Source organism: Zeugodacus cucurbitae, chromosome 4, assembly GCF_028554725.1.
Source record: "Zeugodacus cucurbitae isolate PBARC_wt_2022May chromosome 4, idZeuCucr1.2, whole genome shotgun sequence".
NCBI classification, from domain to species: domain Eukaryota; kingdom Metazoa; phylum Arthropoda; class Insecta; order Diptera; family Tephritidae; genus Zeugodacus; species Zeugodacus cucurbitae.
The window spans coordinates 46,832,447-46,851,441 of NC_071669.1; the positions used below are offsets into that span (position 1 = coordinate 46,832,447).

General features: G+C 34.6%; 2 protein-coding genes across 8 annotated transcripts in view; both read right to left on the minus strand.

Moving 5' to 3' along the window:
- On the minus strand, positions 1-9,672 carry LOC105221011 (transcription initiation factor TFIID subunit 4). 3 transcript variants are annotated; one of them, XM_029046231.2, is made up of 11 exons: positions 9,202-9,672; positions 8,157-8,911; positions 6,948-7,112; positions 6,461-6,811; positions 4,461-5,045; positions 4,281-4,391; positions 3,958-4,215; positions 2,938-3,894; positions 2,694-2,867; positions 1,292-1,417; positions 1-1,209 (listed from the first exon to the last, which is right to left on the minus strand). In XM_029046231.2, the coding sequence occupies exons 1-11, from the start codon at positions 9,632-9,634 to the stop codon at positions 1,051-1,053; spliced, it is 4,074 nt and encodes a 1,357-aa protein (XP_028902064.2). In that variant the 5' UTR covers positions 9,635-9,672; the 3' UTR covers positions 1-1,050. The 3 variants fall into 3 exon arrangements, with proteins under 3 accessions (XP_028902064.2, XP_011195939.2, XP_011195940.2); XM_011197637.3 differs by having other exon boundaries at positions 6,632-6,811; positions 9,202-9,669; XM_011197638.3 differs by having other exon boundaries at positions 6,632-6,811; positions 8,364-8,911; positions 9,202-9,666.
- Positions 9,673-12,150: 2,478 nt separating this feature from the next.
- Snmp2 (sensory neuron membrane protein 2) overlaps positions 12,151-18,995 on the minus strand; it is a 52,306-nt gene continuing 45,461 nt past the window's right edge. For 3 of the 5 annotated variants that reach the window (XM_029046123.2, XM_054228752.1, XM_054228754.1), the window contains 3 exons: positions 13,355-13,473; positions 12,644-12,769; positions 12,151-12,565 (listed from right to left, as the gene is read on the minus strand). In XM_029046123.2, the coding sequence (XP_028901956.1) occupies positions 12,383-12,565; positions 12,644-12,769; positions 13,355-13,473 (428 nt within the window). In that variant the 3' untranslated portion in view covers positions 12,151-12,382. The remainder of the gene's footprint in view (positions 12,566-12,643; positions 12,770-13,354; positions 13,474-18,995) is intronic. The other 2 variants (XM_054228755.1, XM_054228753.1) reach the window with 2 other exon arrangements.

Genomic DNA, 18,995 nt, shown 5'->3' on the forward strand with positions numbered 1-18,995 from the left:
TTTGCGTGTTATTAACCTAAATTTATAAGGCCATATTTTTTATATATGTATTTTTTTCTTTTTCTTTTTGTTTTTTTTCTACTCTCTTTAATTAATTAATGTAACGTACGTCTTCTGCCTAAGCTACTGCTACTTACGCTCCTCACTTTAATACGAATTATATACTTAAAGACAAATTAGTGATTTACAAATAGATGATTTGAAGCAATATAGAACGTTAAGTTTAAGAGCACAAATTGCTTAGAAAATATTAAAAATAATATAATAATAATAATAATAGTGATAATTATAAAAAATTGCCTTCATCATCAACCGTTAACTCTATTTTTTACAATTCACTCTAGCGCAGTGAACACGTTTTTTGCAATTTCCCACTTCATAACGAGTTGCAATATTTATTTTTTGTTGTTGTTGTTTGTTTTGTTTTATTAAATAAATCAATGATAAAAAATAGTAAGTTATGTGGTTCGTTAGATGTTGGTAAAAAAAAAAAATAGTGTTGTTAAAAAAATAAATTTTCAAAAAATATTTTCATTTATATAACAAATTAGTGTTGTTTGCGCTTACAAAATATTGCAATAATCCAACCCAACTAACTACACATCAGCCCTCGTCAACATTACCCGCCAAATTGCAAATTTGTTTTTCTGTTTTTCTTTTCTTTTCGTAAACTTTATGTATGTATATAACGCAACGAATGCAGCACTCGACGAGTTGCTGCGAATTTTTAAAAAATATAAATATATATTATATGTATACATACAAGTAGCACAAGTAGTACAAGTAGCAATGAATTTTTTGAATTTGCAGTTGCATACAGTGTTTACTCATCGCAATCGAAACGTGTTGGTTTCATATGTAAATGTTGAAATCAGCGCGCTACAGCGTAACAATAAATGTACATAGAAAGTTATAAAATAAAAGTATGAAATATGACTGTAGTTGATGTAATGTTGCATTTCACCACGATTCAGAAAGTTCATATTCACTATAATGTGTGTGTGTAGTAGTATGTCGTTTGTCCCCCACTTAGCCGTTGCACAAAGTCGATCACTTAAGATATGCTTTATATAGCATTTGGCTGCGGCTGGTTTCGCGCTCCTGTTCCATAAAGAAGAGCATATCGCGTAGATTGACACGTTTGATGCGTGGCCGTAGCGGCACTGCCGGCACGCTGGCACCGCCTAAAGCACCGCTGCTGTTCGAATTCTGCAATAGTTTATATTAAAATTAATTAATTACCGTTATTTTTCAATATATAAATTTAAAAATTAATATTTTTGCTACTTACCGCACCGCCGCCCGTGGCATCACCATCCAGTTTGATTTTTTTCCGTGGTCCAATGGCCTGCAACGCCGTCATGTTGGCGTCTCGCTGCCGCAGTTCCTCCATTTCAGCGCGCTGCATTTCTTTCGCCTGCAAAAAATTATTTTTAATGTAAGTTTAACATGTAAGGAAGGATTAAGATCGGGTGTAACCGAACATTTTATACTTTCGCATCTTGATTACTTAATTTTATGAAGAGAACACACAATTTGACCCACATATTCGGATTAAAGTCCACTAGAAAACAAAAATCAGTATATATAGTATATGGGGACTGGGACCGAATCCTGGACCGATTTCACCACCAAGCCACCACCTACATTATATCCAAGATTTTACGTTTACTTAATTTTGCTAAGATATCTCACAAACTAACCGATACCTCGAATCGGAATATGAGGTATATGGGGCTAGAGGAAATATTGCCCATTTTTGGCACAGATGCACACTGTTAGAAGGAACACGTCCCCTTCGAATTTCTTTAGGATATCTGAGAGATTTACCGATATTTTCAATAAAAAAAATTATCCGCAAACTTCGAGACCCTTATTTTCTATATTGGGGGCCTTGAAAAGTTATAGTCCGATTTCTGTGATTTTTATACGAGCTATGTCGCACTAGAAATAAAGTATTTGTGCAAAGTTTTGTTCCGATATCTTCACTTAATTTTGATATTTAAAAGAGAAATCGGTAAATTAGTTTCTGAGATATGGTATGAGTGGGCGGAGCTATGCCCTTTTCAAATTTTGTATACCAATGTGAGTGCAGCCCTGCTGTACCATCTTTAATGAAATTTGAGGTTTCTGGTGTTTTTCCTTACCGAATTAAAGCATTTTTAGTAGTCTTCAACATAACCTTTGTGTGGGAGGTGGGCGTAGTTATAATCCGATTTCTTCCATTTTTAAACTGTACAAGAAGTGCTTCAAGGAAACCACTCTAGAAGGTTTCGTTGATATAGCTTTAGTAGTTTACAAGATATGTACAAGAAAACGTAGTAAAAAAAAACTCTTTCCAGAAAAAAATTACATCCAAATATGCCTCTAATGCGATCATTTGGTTATGGCACTTTATATGTTTTCGGTTTTCGCCATTTTGTGGGCGGTGCAGGACCTAAGAAACACGTGAACCAAGTTTCATCAAGATATTTAAATTTTTAGTCAAGTTACAGCTTGCACGGACGGACAGACGGATGGATAGACAGTTATCCGGATTTGAACTCCAGTCTTCAGACTGATCACTTTGGTATTTATAACCCTATATCTAGCTCCTTTAGGTTTGGGTGTTACATACAACCGTTATGTGAACAAAACTGTTATGCTCTATGCAACATGTTGCGAGAGTATAAAAATGGAGGCTGCTAAATTACCCTCGCTTTCATTTTCGCCTGTTCGGGATCCTCAATTTTCGAACGTGACTTGGCCGCACGCAGCAACATTTCGCGCTCCAACTCCTCATGTCGCTTTTGTTCCGCTTTATCCAACTCCTCGAGGAATTTGATTTGACCGCGCACATCTTTTGTGACTTCGTAACGTGGGTCCACCTAAGGGAGCAGTGCAAATTACATACAATTAAGAATAGACTCTAATAGAGAGGACTCAGATGTTAGGTACCTTAATAACATCGATGCGATGCTCTGCTATCACAGCCAATTTCTCGACGATATTTTTCAGGCGCTCTTGACACGCATGCGATATCAATACCGCCACATCTTGCGATGGCTCCTCCAGCCCTCGATCCATAACCATCGCACGTATGCGCGCTTGCAGCGCTGGCAAATGCAGAAATACTTCGTCCTTGCACGAGCGTATCTGTGTGCCGATGTTTTCAGTGCAGCCGAGTATGCGTTGCGACTCCTCGGCCAAATTGACACCACCCATGGCTGCTACATCGTTTATGTCATCATCACCATACACCGAAGTTGACATCGATATAGAGGGTTGTTGGTAGAATGAAGACATTGCTGCGGTTGCGGCTGCGCCGGAGGCATTTGCTTTCTCCTCTTTCTCCTTATCCAGCTGTTCTTTCTTCTTTTTGCTCGACGCTTTACTAGCGGACGTAGCACCCGATTTAGCTGTCGCCCTATTCGCTGGCGGCGGTGTGATAGGTATGATCTTCTCTTGCTTTATAGCCTGCTCCAATTTGTGGTCCACAATTCTTATGCTCTCTCCAATGCCCGCCAGGGCGGCATGACTGCTGGTCAGTTGACTGCTGTGGTGCATTAAACTGGGCGGCAGTTGTACGGTGGGCAATGATGGCGTTGGCAACGATGTCCCACTGCTGGCATTCGAATAGGTCGCCACGGAATTGATGGTAGACAGTATTGTAGAGACAGCGGATAGTGACGGGGTCGATGAGGGTGGTAAACTATTGGATATAGCGGTTAGGGAGGGCGGTTGATTCGTTGCGACGAGTGACGGCACCGGCGAGGATATCGCCTTTATTTGTGTTTGTCCAACTTTGACATGTGTTATACCCGATGGTGCATTCTTGCCCTTGGCCGTACGTATTTGTACCGTTGTCGGGCGGCTGATTTGCGTTACTGTTGGTGCGCGTATATGGACAATACTCTGTGGTGAAGCGGAAATTGTTCGTAAAAGAGACTTTTATTCAAGCGCTTTTGTATGACTTACCGCTTGCGTCGGCGCTGTGGGCAGTTGAGCGTTCGTATGCTGTATGGATGCTGGAATGGGGCCGCGTATTTGGGCGTTAACAAGGCGTGGTCCGTTTGTGGGTCCCTGTATACGGATACCGCCCTGTTGTTTGGTGATCGTAGTATGTCCAATGGGACGTGGTCCACCGGGGCCGGCAGGTGAAATCATTCTGACTTGCGTTTGGCCAATAGTCGTGGTTTGGTTTTGACTGATCGGACGTATTTGCGCTTGAATTTTCTGTGAATTTTAAAAACATGAGTTAATAACGGGAAAGCTGGATGAAAGCTAAGTTCGAAACTTACTGGAAACTGTTGCAATGTTGTCAAACCGGCAACATGTTGCGGCGGCGGTTTAATGCCCTCAATAACAAGTTCACGGGTAAACAGCGCTTGACGTAGCAGCGGTAAGCTTTTCTGTAAAAATAAATTTGTTTATAAAAAATATGTATGTATACAATAAATCCATCCATGATTCAAACTAACCTTCAAAAATCCAATTAGACACGGTTGCGGACTGGCATTCAACAGCCGCTCCAGTCGATCGCAGAATTCCTCCGGCTCCACATTTGCATTCACCAATTCCTGTATGAGATTGCGCACATTCTTCTCCACCGGTTTGGGCTCACGCGTCGCCAAGTCGATCAGGTTGGCTAGGAATTTGCGACATTTCTCTTTGGTATTGCCTTGCGCTGCGCTTTGTGTGGTCGTCGCATTCGCTGTGCCCGTCGCCGTGCCGGCACTGGCCGTGGACACGGCATTATGGTTATTACTCATGGTCGTTGTGTTCGAGGTGCCTGTAGAGGCGGCCGAATGCTGTGCTGGAATTGTTTGAATTTGCGTTATCTGCGGTTGTGATAGTAGATGTTGCGTCTGTTGCTGATGTAATTGTGGATGTTGCGACTGTAGATGTGTTTGCTGTTGTTGTTGATGTTGCAGTGCAGACTGATGGTGTGGCTGTTGCAACGTGATATTCGCCTGCGACGTGTACGTGTGATGCGGGCCCGCACTACTCGAAGCAACTGAGTTCACAACAATATTATTAGACGTAGACGAGGACACTGCCATGGACTGCAGGAGGTGCAACAAATGAAAGAATTTTAATTACTTACTTTGCACTCAACTAATTCAAGGACTTGTCACAAGACAAGGGTTAATTGTAAGTAAACAGAACGCAAATTTTAAAAATGAGTATATGTAAAAAACAATTTAAAATGAATGAAATTAGCAGGAAATTATTGCAAAATCAACAATCAAGTTTACGTTTACGTAAATAGTTTTTTTTTCAATAACTCAATAAATTATAGCATTTAACTTATATTTCAAAGCCCGTTAGGTTTTAATTTCTAACTATGTATGTCAAAATGATATTTACAGAGCAGGCAGCAAATAAAAATACATCAATTTTTTCTTGTAACAATAGCAATATTAAACGTAAATATGTAAATATGCGTATATAAGGCAGATAATAGAAATCAAATTTCCGCAAATTACTAATTAATTAAAGCAAATCGTACAACTCATTACAAATACTTTAGTCAAAGTTACAGTGCCGTAGACATACTCCAAGGCAATGGCAGGAAGAAACAGTAAATCAACAAAATGTAACTAAAAAAATATAGGAGTTTAATACTAAAATAAAGATTGAGCTATATATGACGGCTGGAGCCTTTAAACGCTGGATTTTTTCCATTTAGCGCACTAAAAAATATGATTTTTTACATTTACTAGTCTACAATGGATAGCTGATGAAGCTGTTAGAGTGACTTCAAACTGTAAATTGAACCACTCTAAGCTTTATATAAAGCCGAACAATGTATGCATGTCTAAAGAGTATGCGCTTATCCCTCATTAAAAAAAAAACTAAAACTGTAAAATCTAAATAAATAACGGGTAATTATTTCATGCAGGGTATTTAAAAGGATTCTCACATTTAATGAAATTACAAAAAAAAAAATACACTAATTATATGCCAAATACTGACAGCAATTATTGGAATATTTGCTAATCATTAATCTCTTGTGATAAAAAGAATGCTACTAAAATTTTGAATATGTCAAGAAGTCAGAAAATTTAACAATATTTTTTTTCAAAAGCTATACTAAAGTATACCATTCACATTACAAAATGTCAAAAACTAAACAGTTCATACGATTATATGTATGTTGATGCATTTGTAATCAAATAGAAGTTTAAAACCAACCAAACTGTTTGGAAATTAAAGAAACATCTAAGTAGACGATTTTCAATCGCAAAAAAGTTGATATAAAATAGAAACAATTTAGAAGCAGTGCGCACAACTCTTCGCCGTATGATGCTTGACAGCAGTTAAAGGCAATGTATGCCCATGAGCTGAAGAGCTGTTAACACGAAACTTAAATCAATTGATTTTTTTTGTTTTGTTTTTTGGAAAGATTTCAAAACTGAAAACGAGTTCTATACGTTTGTTGTTGCATAGTATATGCAATGTGCACGTAGTAAATTACATTTTGTTTGATCTGTTTCGTCGCTGTTGCCTGTTGTTGGTGCTGTTTAGCTTGCTGCTGTTGTTGATGATGTTGTTGGTGGTGGTGGGTGGTAGTAGTGGTAGTTGTGGAGGTGGATGATCTTACAATCGTTTTACGTAGTGCTATGGGAGGCCCTGCAAATCTACTTACAGCAGCTGGTACAGTTTGCAAACGTATTTGTGCCGGATTGGAATTGGTGCCGCCACTGCCGCCAATCGTTGGTGTCACCGGACCCGAGGTGGCTGTGCCAACACGCAATAATTGATAGCCATTTTCGGTTTTCAAAATGAGTGCAGGCGTTTGTCCAGGTGCTAGGGTGCTGAGTGTTATCTACAAATGGGTAAATATAGTATATATTAAAATTAGGTACCATACAATTAGTATAGCAGTTAGTATTACAATACATTTATGTAAACGTTTTAAAGTTTGTTAAATGATAAATTTACTATATAAATTCACAACTCACCGCCGGATTTTGTGGTCTGGTGCTAACCATATGTTGTCCGCCAATAACTACACGTCCTAGTGCATTGCCTTGCACATTCTTTTGTTGTTGCTGCGCATTTGGGGGACGCATGCCCACCACTACATTCGCCGGTATCATGGAATTGAGCAAAGGTTGCTGATTACCCTGCATAAATAAGGAAGCAGCGCAATTATAAGATGATCGTAAGTTTAAGATTAACATATTCAAGCAAGAAACCACTACAGCATGCAACAGTTATGCGTTTCACCAGTTATTTGAGTATACAGTTTGAATTTTGGAATTTTGAATTTTGCCATAATAGTTTCAGATTTGGGTGAAAAGTGTACCGAAAGTCATATTTATATTTAAAAATAAAAATATTTACCATTTTTTGCGACTCTACGCTAAATAAAGCATTTATAATATTTTCTGCTGAAGTAAATAAATAGAATTTTAAAGATTTTGTCCAACTTAGTTAAACCGTTGCACAGTAAGCAAGATGCTAAAAATCATCCAAAACGTAAAAAATGTCTAACGCCATGTACAGAGGTACAGAGTTTACTTAGATAAAGCAGTAGCAAGACCTAAAGCATTAAGTGCTCATATAGTATGTATGCATGTATGTGTAGATGATATAAAAGTGTAATAAAGCATGCTAACTATTGCCCCATATTAAATACAGTTTTGAGAGTAGCCGATTTGCACTAGTCAATAAGCGTTATGAGAAGAACAAAGGCACAATAATTTACTTTCTTTTTGGCGTGTTGCATGTATGCATATGTCCGAATTTCGTTTGAATGGAAAAGAATTTTGGCACTTTTAAGAAAGTAAAATTTGCACCCTGTATATAAAAGCAGTACACAACTGAGTATCACTAAATACGAGTAATAAAAATATTTGCCGTTTAGGAAACATTTGAAATATTTGTTTGAAACATAAACATGCTCTTGAATTGTTATAGTTTTCCAAAAACCATTTTTTTTAGAATACTTTTTCGACACATATTTTCAAGCAACACCCGTAATTTCGACTAATTTTGTGATAAGCTTATATATGTAAGTACAAATTTCTACAATACAACGTTTCCTCAGCAGTATAAGTTCAAAGGCTCGAGCACTGACTTCTACTAACTGCCCTAAAGGCATCATTTACAAAGAAAATATAGTGCATCTGTGCCTCGGGTTGGGCGCCTTTTCTGGGACGCCGTACCTGATTAATTGTTTTGGTCATTGTTACTATTCCGGGTGAACTTGATACCAGACCCGCTGGCAATGATACCGCATTGTTTGATTTTATAACTAAGGTTTGCGTCTGTGTGGCACCTACTGATTGCGTGGCGGCATTGTGGTGTTGCTGTGACGGTTGTCCCGCCACCCCTGGTTGCCCGCCACTATGTAGTACTTGATGATGTTGTACCTGTACTTGTTGCGGCAGTGTATGATGTTGTTGTCCGCCTGCTCCACTTGACGTTATTGTCTTAATCGTGGTGGTATTCGGTAGTTGGGAAGTGGATATGATTGTTGAACCAGGCGGATGACCCGCTCCTCCTATATTTATTGTGCCGTTAGGAAGCGTTTGACTTGTAAATGTTATACGATTGCCCGGCGCTTGTGTTGATTGGCTGGAATTCATGGCGAAATTTGTAAACGACGATGTCGCTGACGACAACGACGTTGACGCCAATGACGATGACGGTGCGCGTATGTTGAGTATTTTTGTTGATACGTTATTCGGTGGCTTATCTGTCCACTGATGATTATGCTGATTAAGCGGTTTTGCAACCAAATGCAGATTGGACACTTCTCTTGGTGGAGCCTGCGTACTCTGTTGTGTATTTTGTGTTTGTAATTGATATGCAATTCCAGCATTTATCGCCGCTTTGTCATCATTTTCAAATGTCTTTGGTGTAGTTAAGAGAGTGTGGGTAGGTGCGCACTTTGTATCTCTCAAATTATTGTTTATTTCTGTAAGAGAAATAAAACAATTAATTACTATTCAATATTTATGATACATAATTAAGTTGTGATAAAGTTTGGCTTATTTAGTGCTGGTTTCAATAAAATATTAAAAGAAAATATTGATGCAGAGGCTTTCAGTAATATTTAGAACTTTTCCTAAAGTTAAACACATATTTATCTAAATCTAAGACGATTTGGTCTTCCCTTTAAAGCCCGCCCAAAATTTCTTATTATGTGCATGATGAAATTGAAAATGCAACATTACAACGACCATGCTTATTATATACAATTGCTACCTTCAGGTAAAGTCGTGACATTATCACTTGCGAATTGCGTTTGCCGATCATAAGGTTTGTTGTGATTTAATTCTTCTTTGCTGTTACTGCCAGCTTTGCTGTTAACAATGACTGTTTTGGTGGAAATCACCTCCTCAATGTCAACAAAGGCTTCATTGCCTTCTCCGCCAAAGGCTGACACTGTTGTTGCTGACCTTCTGCCACAGCCGCTTTTATAATGAATTTTATCACCATATTCGTTCTCTTTTGTTGTATATTCGTCATTTGTTAAGGCAATGTCTTTTTTGTAATCTGCATTTCCGATTTCTGGAGATCGCAAAACTCCAAACTCGGTATTTTTCTTATAATCCCCTGTTATTACAGATTCTATTCTAGAAGAATTTGCTTTATTTTGATTTTGGTGTACAAAAAATTTGGCAGAAGACGCCGCCATTTTCTCGAAAAACGATTAAAAGGAAGAACGGCGAAATTTCATATCGTAATAGATTCTACTACACAAGAGATAAGCCATGGAAAATGTCAACTGAAGAAAAATGTTGCCACCTCTTAAATTCGCTTTGAAGACCAAATTGGATCACATTTGCTAATAAAATACTCATAATTTATTGAATGCAATCTTTAATGTGATTTTAATCAAACATTATAAATATTAAAAACAAGCCTACAGATACTATTAAATTTTAAAATTAGTTGTTATGTTAGGGAATTTGCGGCATCATACCATTTAGTGCTGCCACTTTGAAACAATGGAACAACAATAGTGAGGAATACACAACAGAAGCGTGTAACAGCAATCCAATCAACAGCCTCTTTTATTATACAAATTGAAGGCTTTTATGTGCAATTATTAACATATAACACGATATTGTCTGTAAACCATTAAACTCATAACATAATGAGCATCATTGTTTTGAATTCTTACCCTTAGCAATTCACAATTTGCTTGCTGTTGCATAAATGCTGATGGTACTTGAAATACTTTCCACTGGCAGCGCTTATAAACTGTCACTAATAACAAACGAATAACCACTTAAGGCATACATGCCAATAAAGAAAGAATCATAGAATGGGAAGCGATAATAGCTACTGGCTGGCTGACTTTTGCTGAACGTAGTTGGAGTTTTCGTTTTCCTTAATGCGTTACATACATTCGCTCGTGAAACAGACGGAGCGCCACACAATTGATTTTGCGGATTGAGTACGGCTGAGAATTATGATCGCCGAAACCGTCGGCATTTATGTAGTCGCGTTCCAACAAATATATACTAAATTTATTTTTACAATTTATATGAATATATGTATATTTTGTTAAATAATGAATTGCACTAATTTATGTTCGCACTTTTATTATTTCAATGGAATCGATGTAGAAAACTCTTTTTCGTTACAACGCGACGACGGCACGACTAGGTGAAACGAAGACGGGCAAAGGGGGGGAAATTTCACTCTGTGACACTTCTTTTCTCGTATTTCATCAAAAAACACACCGTGTGGGACAGCATAGATTTCAAATGGAAATTTCAGCTTACCAATGGTCAGCAAACAATTGCATTGACTTTTTAATTAATATTTAAACACTATTTAACACGTTTCGCGTAATTTTGTTAAAATTTGATCGAGATTTCCGCGAGAATTTCGATAAAATTTGTTTACGCTCGACTCCGTCGCAGCCCGCACTCACTTTGCAAACGGCGAAATTTTATTTTGTAATAGATTCAATGAGCGAAGTATTGGAGGCAAAATGTCAAAATTGTGTTGCCACACTCTTGTTGTTTTTCTATCGTGATTGCCTACATAATTCCTCCAAATAAATAACCTCAAAACGGTGTTGTGATGTCGTGTGCATTTCATTGATGTTTATTTGCCAACGTTTTTCAAACATAATTATATTTATTAATTATAGTTAATTACATTTTTTTAAATTATAATAACGACTTTAAATAAAGCAACATTTTCTATTTTATTTGTTATAAAAATCTTTAGAGTCCATATTAATGTAATAATGTTTTGTCATTTAATATTTATAACCTATAGTATTCGTTCATATCTATTTTTTTACTTAGTTATTAAAAAAAAAAAAAAAAAAATTAATATATGTACATAAATACTACTACAGTTCATACGTATGCGTGTGCGCTACACGTGAGAATGCAGCTGTTTAATCTATTTCAACCAACATGTTGACCAGAGCTGTAGGATTTTCTACAATAACTACATTGACAGCTTTTCTACAATAATCTCCAAATATATCGATATTTAATCGATAGTTTATTTTGTTGTATGAGGCATACTCACGTGTACAGTTATGCCTAAAACATTGGGAAACTAACATTTTCATCAATATTGATATGTACTTTTTTTATTTCAAATTTTTAATCATTCATTTTTAATTTTTAATTATTCATATAAAAACCCATTATATATGATATTCTGCTAAATATATGAAAGCAATACTTCTCAGATAATTAAAAAATAATTTCCCTCGTTCAGTCAATTTTTTTGGCGAATAAAGGTCAAAATCATACAAAATTTCTAGAATTTGTATTGGCTCATTTGACTTCTATTGCCAATCCAAGAGTGTGAGTTATGGAGAATTTTGAGTTATAGAAGTTCGAGTTATATGGAAGTTCAACTGTATTTAAAAGGTTCAAAGGCGGTGTAAATTGGGGAAAAAATGTTTATTCCACTAAAATTTCTCTATGAGCCGTTGGGTTCTCTTTGGCAGGAATTAGTCTATTAATCCATCATTATCTGTTAATTAAATCGACGTCTAACGACTAATCCTACCAATTAGATTATCATTGCACAATCTAATAATTTTGTCATCAATTACTATATAAAAACTGTATAATAAATCAAACTTCATATCGTCGATTTTACAATTATTTATTTAATTTATAACATACTAGATCACAATATGTTACAATCACATTTATAATAATGCTTGAAATATTTACAAAAATATACAAATACATAAAATACAATATGTACATATGTATGTACTTAACGAAGATAACAAATAACATACATATAAACGCATACAAATAGAATTATAATTTAAAAGTTATATAAAATTAAATTAAATATTATATGTGTGTATGTAAGTGTACAACAACAAACATAATTTTGTTAGTAAAAATATCGTATCGTTTAATACACTGCAACAGTTCGCTAGAAATACTTATTTTAGCGGTGCCACTTCCGCTTCCGGCTTTCGACGTTGTATTACATAATATATGAGACATATAGCGGCCACGCCTACACCACCGCAAATTGACGCCCAATGTATGATATTGAGTGTTTTGAGTGAGTTGATAAGTTTCTTTTTGAAAAACGCAACCATTTCGCTGTTGAGTTGAATACCCTTGAAGAGAGAGAGTGAGGAAGAGAGAGAAAAGTGAAAACTGGTGTTAAAGTAGAAAATGATAGCTGCGTGACTTACCTCCTCAACCCAAATGGCGGGCATTAGTACAGTTGTTAAATTTTCCGTTATTGAAATGCGATTTATGCTCTTCAAGAACATGTTGAACTGAACGCGCTTGCCGCCCTGTAACGGGGTACCAGTGAGCTACAGGTGAGAAATATAGTAAAAATTATTTCGGTTTATTTTTTTCGAACTTAATTTAATTTTGTAATACTTTTTAAATATAATTTATTTTAATTTAACTTAATTTAATTTAATTTAATTTAACTTAATTTAGTGTAATTTAATTTAATTTAATTTAACTTAATTTAATTTAATTTAATTTATTTAATTTAATTTAATTGATTTTAATTGAATTGAATTGAATTTAATTTAATTTATTTTAATTTAATTTATTTTAATTTAACTTAATTTAATTTAATTTAACTTAATTTAATTTAATTTAATTTAAATTAATTTAATTTAATTGATTTTAATTTAATTTAATTTAACTTAATTTAATTTAATTGATTGTAATTTAATTTAATTTAACTTAATTTAATGTAATTTAATTGATTTTAATTTAATTTAATTTAACTTTATGTAATGTAATTTAATTTAATTTAATTTAATTTAGTTTAATTTAAATTAATTTAATTTAATTTTATTTAATTTAATTATTTTTTTCTTTCCCTTAATTATTTTTTTAATACTATTTTTTAATATCTCTCTTCAGTTCCCGTTACTTACATGCTGTACATCCACGAATGTCTGATGTTTCTTCGCGTCCGGCCGTAGTCCTCGTATCATTTTCGTATATTCATTGGAGGCGCCCAACATATGCGGCAATGTTAATATAACCGGTGCATCTGTCAATATTCAAAAAATACAAAAAAATATTAAAGTTCCATATTTCAACCATTTTATGTGCTTATTTGTATATTTATGGCAATTTTAATTATGAAATTATAAATGGGTGCTAAAAAAGTCTAAAAGGTGACAACGACCTGGCAGGACTACATTTAATAAGTTTTTATGGGCGACAAAGCTGCAATCTTTACGACTATATATGTAAATATATATAAGTGCATACATATATATGTACTTATGTATGTATATAGATAGTATATAGATTGAAATATTTTCATTTTTAACTATGCATACTTAAATATCATTACACACCTCTTAATTTCGATTGTAATATCGACTTGTCGAAAATGGTCGAATAAATTAAAAACAACGGAAATAAAGACCAAAAAAATATAAAAACAAGTAAGGAAGGGCTAAGTGTGACCGAACATTTTATACTCTCGCAATTTATTTATTTAACTTTATTTATATTATATAATACACAATTTGACCCACATATTCGTCATATATATTGTATAAAGTCCATTGAAAGTTGGAAACCATAATATTAGGTTAGAAGCACCGAGGTCCTCGTGTTCGATATAAGGGGCGTTAAAAACCTATGGTCCGATTTCGGCGATTTTTAGAATGGGGCTGCCACACTATTAACATAGCATTTGTGCAAAGTTCTGCGCCGATATCTTCACTAGTACTTACTTTATATATTGTGAAGTAAACGATTCAGATTGTCTTCAAAGTTCTGGTATATAGGAAGTAGGCGTGGTTGTGAAGCGATTTAGCCTATTTTCACAACATTTAATTGGGATGTAAGGAAACTATTACAAACCAAGTTTCATTTAAATCGGTCGAGTAGTTCCTGAGATATGGTTTTTGACCCATAAGTGGGCGACACCACGCCCATTTTCCATTTTGTAAAAAAATCTGAGTGCAGCCTTCATCTGCCATTCCTTATGTGAAATTTAGTGTTTCTGACGTTTTTCGTTAATGAGTTAACCCACTTTTAGTAATTTTCAAACTAACTTTTGTGTGGGAGGTGGGCGTGGTTATGATCCGATTTCTTTCATTTTTGGACTGTATTAGGAAGTGGCTAAAAACAACGACTGCAGAAAGTTTGGTTTATATAGCTCTATTGGTTTGCGAGATATATACAAAATCTTAGTAGGGGGCGGGACCACGCCCTCTTTCCCAAAAAAATCAAATATGCCCCTTCATAGTACGATCCTTCATACCAAATTTTATTTCCATAGCTTTATTTATGGCTTAGTTATGGCACTTTATGTGTTTTCGGTTTTCGCCATTTTGTGGGCGTGGCAGTGGTCCGATTTTACTCATTTTCGAAATTTTTACTCAAGTTACAGCTTGCACAGACGGACAGACGGACGGACGGACGGACAGACAGACATTCGGATTTGAACTCCACTCTTCACCCTGATCACTTTGGTATATATAACCCTATATCTAACTCCTTTAGTTTTGGGTGTTACAAACAACCGTTATGTGAACAAAACTATAATACTCTCTTTAGCAACATTTGTTGCGAGAGTATAAAAATAAAATATGTTCAGATAATTACCCATAAAAAGGTCTTTTGTCCAATAAAATATATACTTATAGACCTAAATGCTAAACAAAAGTAATTTATCAACAACAATAAATATACTTATTGTTATGTATATACATATATGTACATACATATGTACATCATATACATAAATTTAGAAGAACAGTAGTCAAGGGTAGCCACCATAAAAGTAGCTAAATAAACAAGAAATATTTGTCGAAATTTGTGTTCGCTGGCCATGTAAACTTGTAATGCAGACTTCGTTCATGTAGATAACGGCACGCACGATAAATGATCGTGTGCATAAGCTTCTTTAATTTCAACTACTTAATTTTAATCAGTGAACTCTTCGGTGTTTGTTTAGAGTTATCGAATTTCCTAGAGGGATGGTTCTGGCTGTCCAACTAAACAAATTTATTATATCAGGTACAGGTCCTTTATTTGGATATTCGAGATCATAAAGAGACTCACGAAGACTCTTCTCAACCAGAAGAGGTTTAAGTTTGTATGTTTACCAAAACCAAAAGTATTATTGGTCCACACCCTTTTCAAAACTAAAAAAAATTAGTCTGACGATTGTTAATAGTCACATTGACTATGTTAGGTTTCTTTTTTATAGTAATTCTACTCCATTTATTATTCTTTGGTTTAAAAACTTAATATTTCAGTCCGATGCAAAATATTGTTTTTAAATCCGTCAACCATTTCTTCTGGGGTCAAAAACCATTGCAAAATTATTTTTTTGATTTTCCACGAAGAGAAGAATTTATTAAATATAAATTCATGCTTTTACAGCAGATGGTCCTTCAATAAAATTTTTGCCACTTAGTGAAGTGTATACAGAGGTAGTCAAAATTATTAACACATCGGACGTTTTTATACAAGTTTCACAGAAAAAGCTTTCGCTTGTTGTTGTCGCCGGGTAACAAAATGATATGTTGTTGACAACCTTGATCTATTCCTGAGCGAATGAATTCAGTTTGGCTAGAATTGCTAGAACTATGGCGGAGAAATACGTAAATGAACTGAAGACTCGCAGTAGTCAAAAGTATTTACACACGGCAATTTAGCCTTTATCCTTGGATTTGGTTTGAGCAATAGTAGTAATTGGATTCTATTGCATGCATAACAAACTAACACAGCCTTAGAATATAAAAAAATGATTAATAAAATGCAGAAAACAAAGGAATTATGGATTATAACGGAGACTGTTACTAAGTTTAAGACTGGTGTTTCGGCTTCGGAGTTAGTAAAAATTTATAGAATTTAAAGGAATACTGTTTAGTTTATACTTTCAAAAATATCCTGTAAAAGCGGTAAGATCGTATCTTGAACAGGGTTTGAACGGTAGCGTTTCAAAGAGCGACCGCCCGCAGGTATAAGCAGCTAAAGTCGTAACTTTAAACGCGTTTTTATCGAAACGACATTTCTGACATCATAACAAAATTTAAAATGTAGCTGAAAATATACCTTATTATTAGCAAAAAACTTCGAAATAATAGATCAAGTACTTTCAATTCACGAAAATCGCCTAATTTTTCATAGGTTACACTGGTATTGCCCCATAAATTTAGAGATGACTGTTTAACTTTAAGGGGTTAGGGGTAGTCAGAGACACGAAAAAATTGGAATTTTCAGTACTTTTTTTGCTATTAAATTATGTTATTTTAAAAAACGTTTTGACTTGAATTCACGAAAATTTGAAAAACAAAATTATAATTTCCAAACTACTGTTCATGTTGACCCATTTAAAAAAAGATCTTTGCTGTGACAATCATCATCATCCTTGGATAATCATCTGAAATCAATCGAATAAGAAAAATTAGTTTTATAATCCAGGGCCTAACCGCAGCTCTAGGTTTTCGGGAAAAAATCAACAGTTGAAAATCGGTCTTAATAAATCGATATTTTTGAAAAATCAAAAAAGCTCAAGGCCCAGGATTATTATGTATTCTAAAAGCTGTGCAAATTTCATTAACATCTATTGAGCGGTTTTCGAGTTACAGTTGTCACCAGTTCAAAAAACATAGTTTTGAGAAAAACGCATTTAAATCTTCACACTAGTGTTTTTAGAGTGCCCGAGCGCTCTTTGTTAAATTTTCAAATTTTCACAGAATACTTTTATGATATTACACTTAACGAAAATGCAAAAAAGAAAAAAATGATTTTTTGAAAATTTTTAATCGGTTGAAACCATTATATAGTATAATATATACCAAAAACAGCAACCAATTGAATACTTTGAACAATCGTTTTTGGTTCCCTTTTTCTTCAAAAACAAGATTTTTTTATAATTGGTATCCATATACCCCTAACCTAACCTAACCCATATATAAAAAATTGACTTGAAATTCTAATCCTGGGGGTTCTTATAATAAATAATTCTTATAATCTATTGTCAGCTCTAACTTTATATGATATAATCACACTCCACAGTCAAACTTCCGGGTTAGCTAACTTCTCTAGCTTAGTTTTATAGAAAAACTGTTATCTTTGCTGATTTACAGTTCACTTACAAATTGAAGATTTAACTGCATTGATCGGGTTTAAGAACCTCTAAGTATTGTTTATACGAGTAATAAAATAATACTTAATACTATTGTATTGAATACATTTGCAATTACTTCCTGTATTTTATAGTGCTTTCAAAATACTCTTGACTACGATATGCAACTATATATACAACAAGCTGTTTGGAAGAGTAAATAAATCTCTAAGTAAGTATAAACAATATTCAAATACAGATCTATATATGTACATATGTATGTATATAAATGTGTATTATATTTCTCTACGAACAGCTATTTTTATCTCACGTTTCAGTAATTAACTTGAAGCCAGGCAGTGACCGCTAGTTCTTTAAAATACAGGGCGAACCTTAAGTTAGTTTATATTGAAAAGGGTAACCCCAAATCTTTGTTGCTGCAACGTTCTCGAGCTGCAGGTTTCAATATTTGAGTCCAGTTAGTGAAAGTTTTGGAGAAAAAATTTATTGTAAAAGGTATCATAAAACATGATGGAATTAGAAGATATAAGTTTTCACCATCAACCCAATGTCCGTTGGACGATTAATGGAACGGATTATGGAACTTTATCTCACACGATGCCAAAAAAAGTCAAAGATTACATATGAATCGCCGTTCCAAAGGCAGTATAATCTTAGTATCGAAACGGATCCGGATCCGGAGAGGAAAAGAGAAGAATGGCGCGCTATTATCGATTCGGCTATAATCGAATCACGGTTTCTACGCCAGTTACATACATACAATTGGGTTGTAATATGGTATTATCGGAATCGCCTTTTCTCAATTCTTGAATCTATTGCCTAGTTTTTTAAACATGCATTAATATCATAATTGAATTTGATTAAGGATCATCTAGAGTTCTTTATGGTACTTCTTTTTAATAATATACTATATATACATATATGTATGTATGTAAAAACTCCTTCACTAAGGGTGTAATATACCAAAGGCGTGGCTTACAACACATCCGCATATATGTATGTATATATATTTCTTAGTACTTTTTTCCAATTCTCCTCCAAATTCTTAATACCAAATTCATTTCGATCTGATGCTCGCCGCGATATAAAGATATTTTATTTCCACAAAGCTTAATTGTGTGTTAAATGAGGCTCAAGGGTATGCACTTATGTATGGTAAATAATTTGTAACTATTTACTTCTGTAGTTAGGTAAACAAAAATGTGGGCGAATTCTTGTTTCTTGTGCTTGAATTTACTTATCATTTGAAATCATTAAACAAAAGTGTTGAAGTTGTTGGTTAAACACTCGATAAAGCTAGTTTCTAACAGTTTGTTTACTCGGAAGCACAGTTCGTATAATCTGTTTTTATATGTGTCAATACAAAAAAATATGATATTTTGTATGTGGTTACTAAGTAGTCACACAGTAGCGCGGCCGAAGTTGGTACGGTTTATTTATTTATTTGGTTGTCT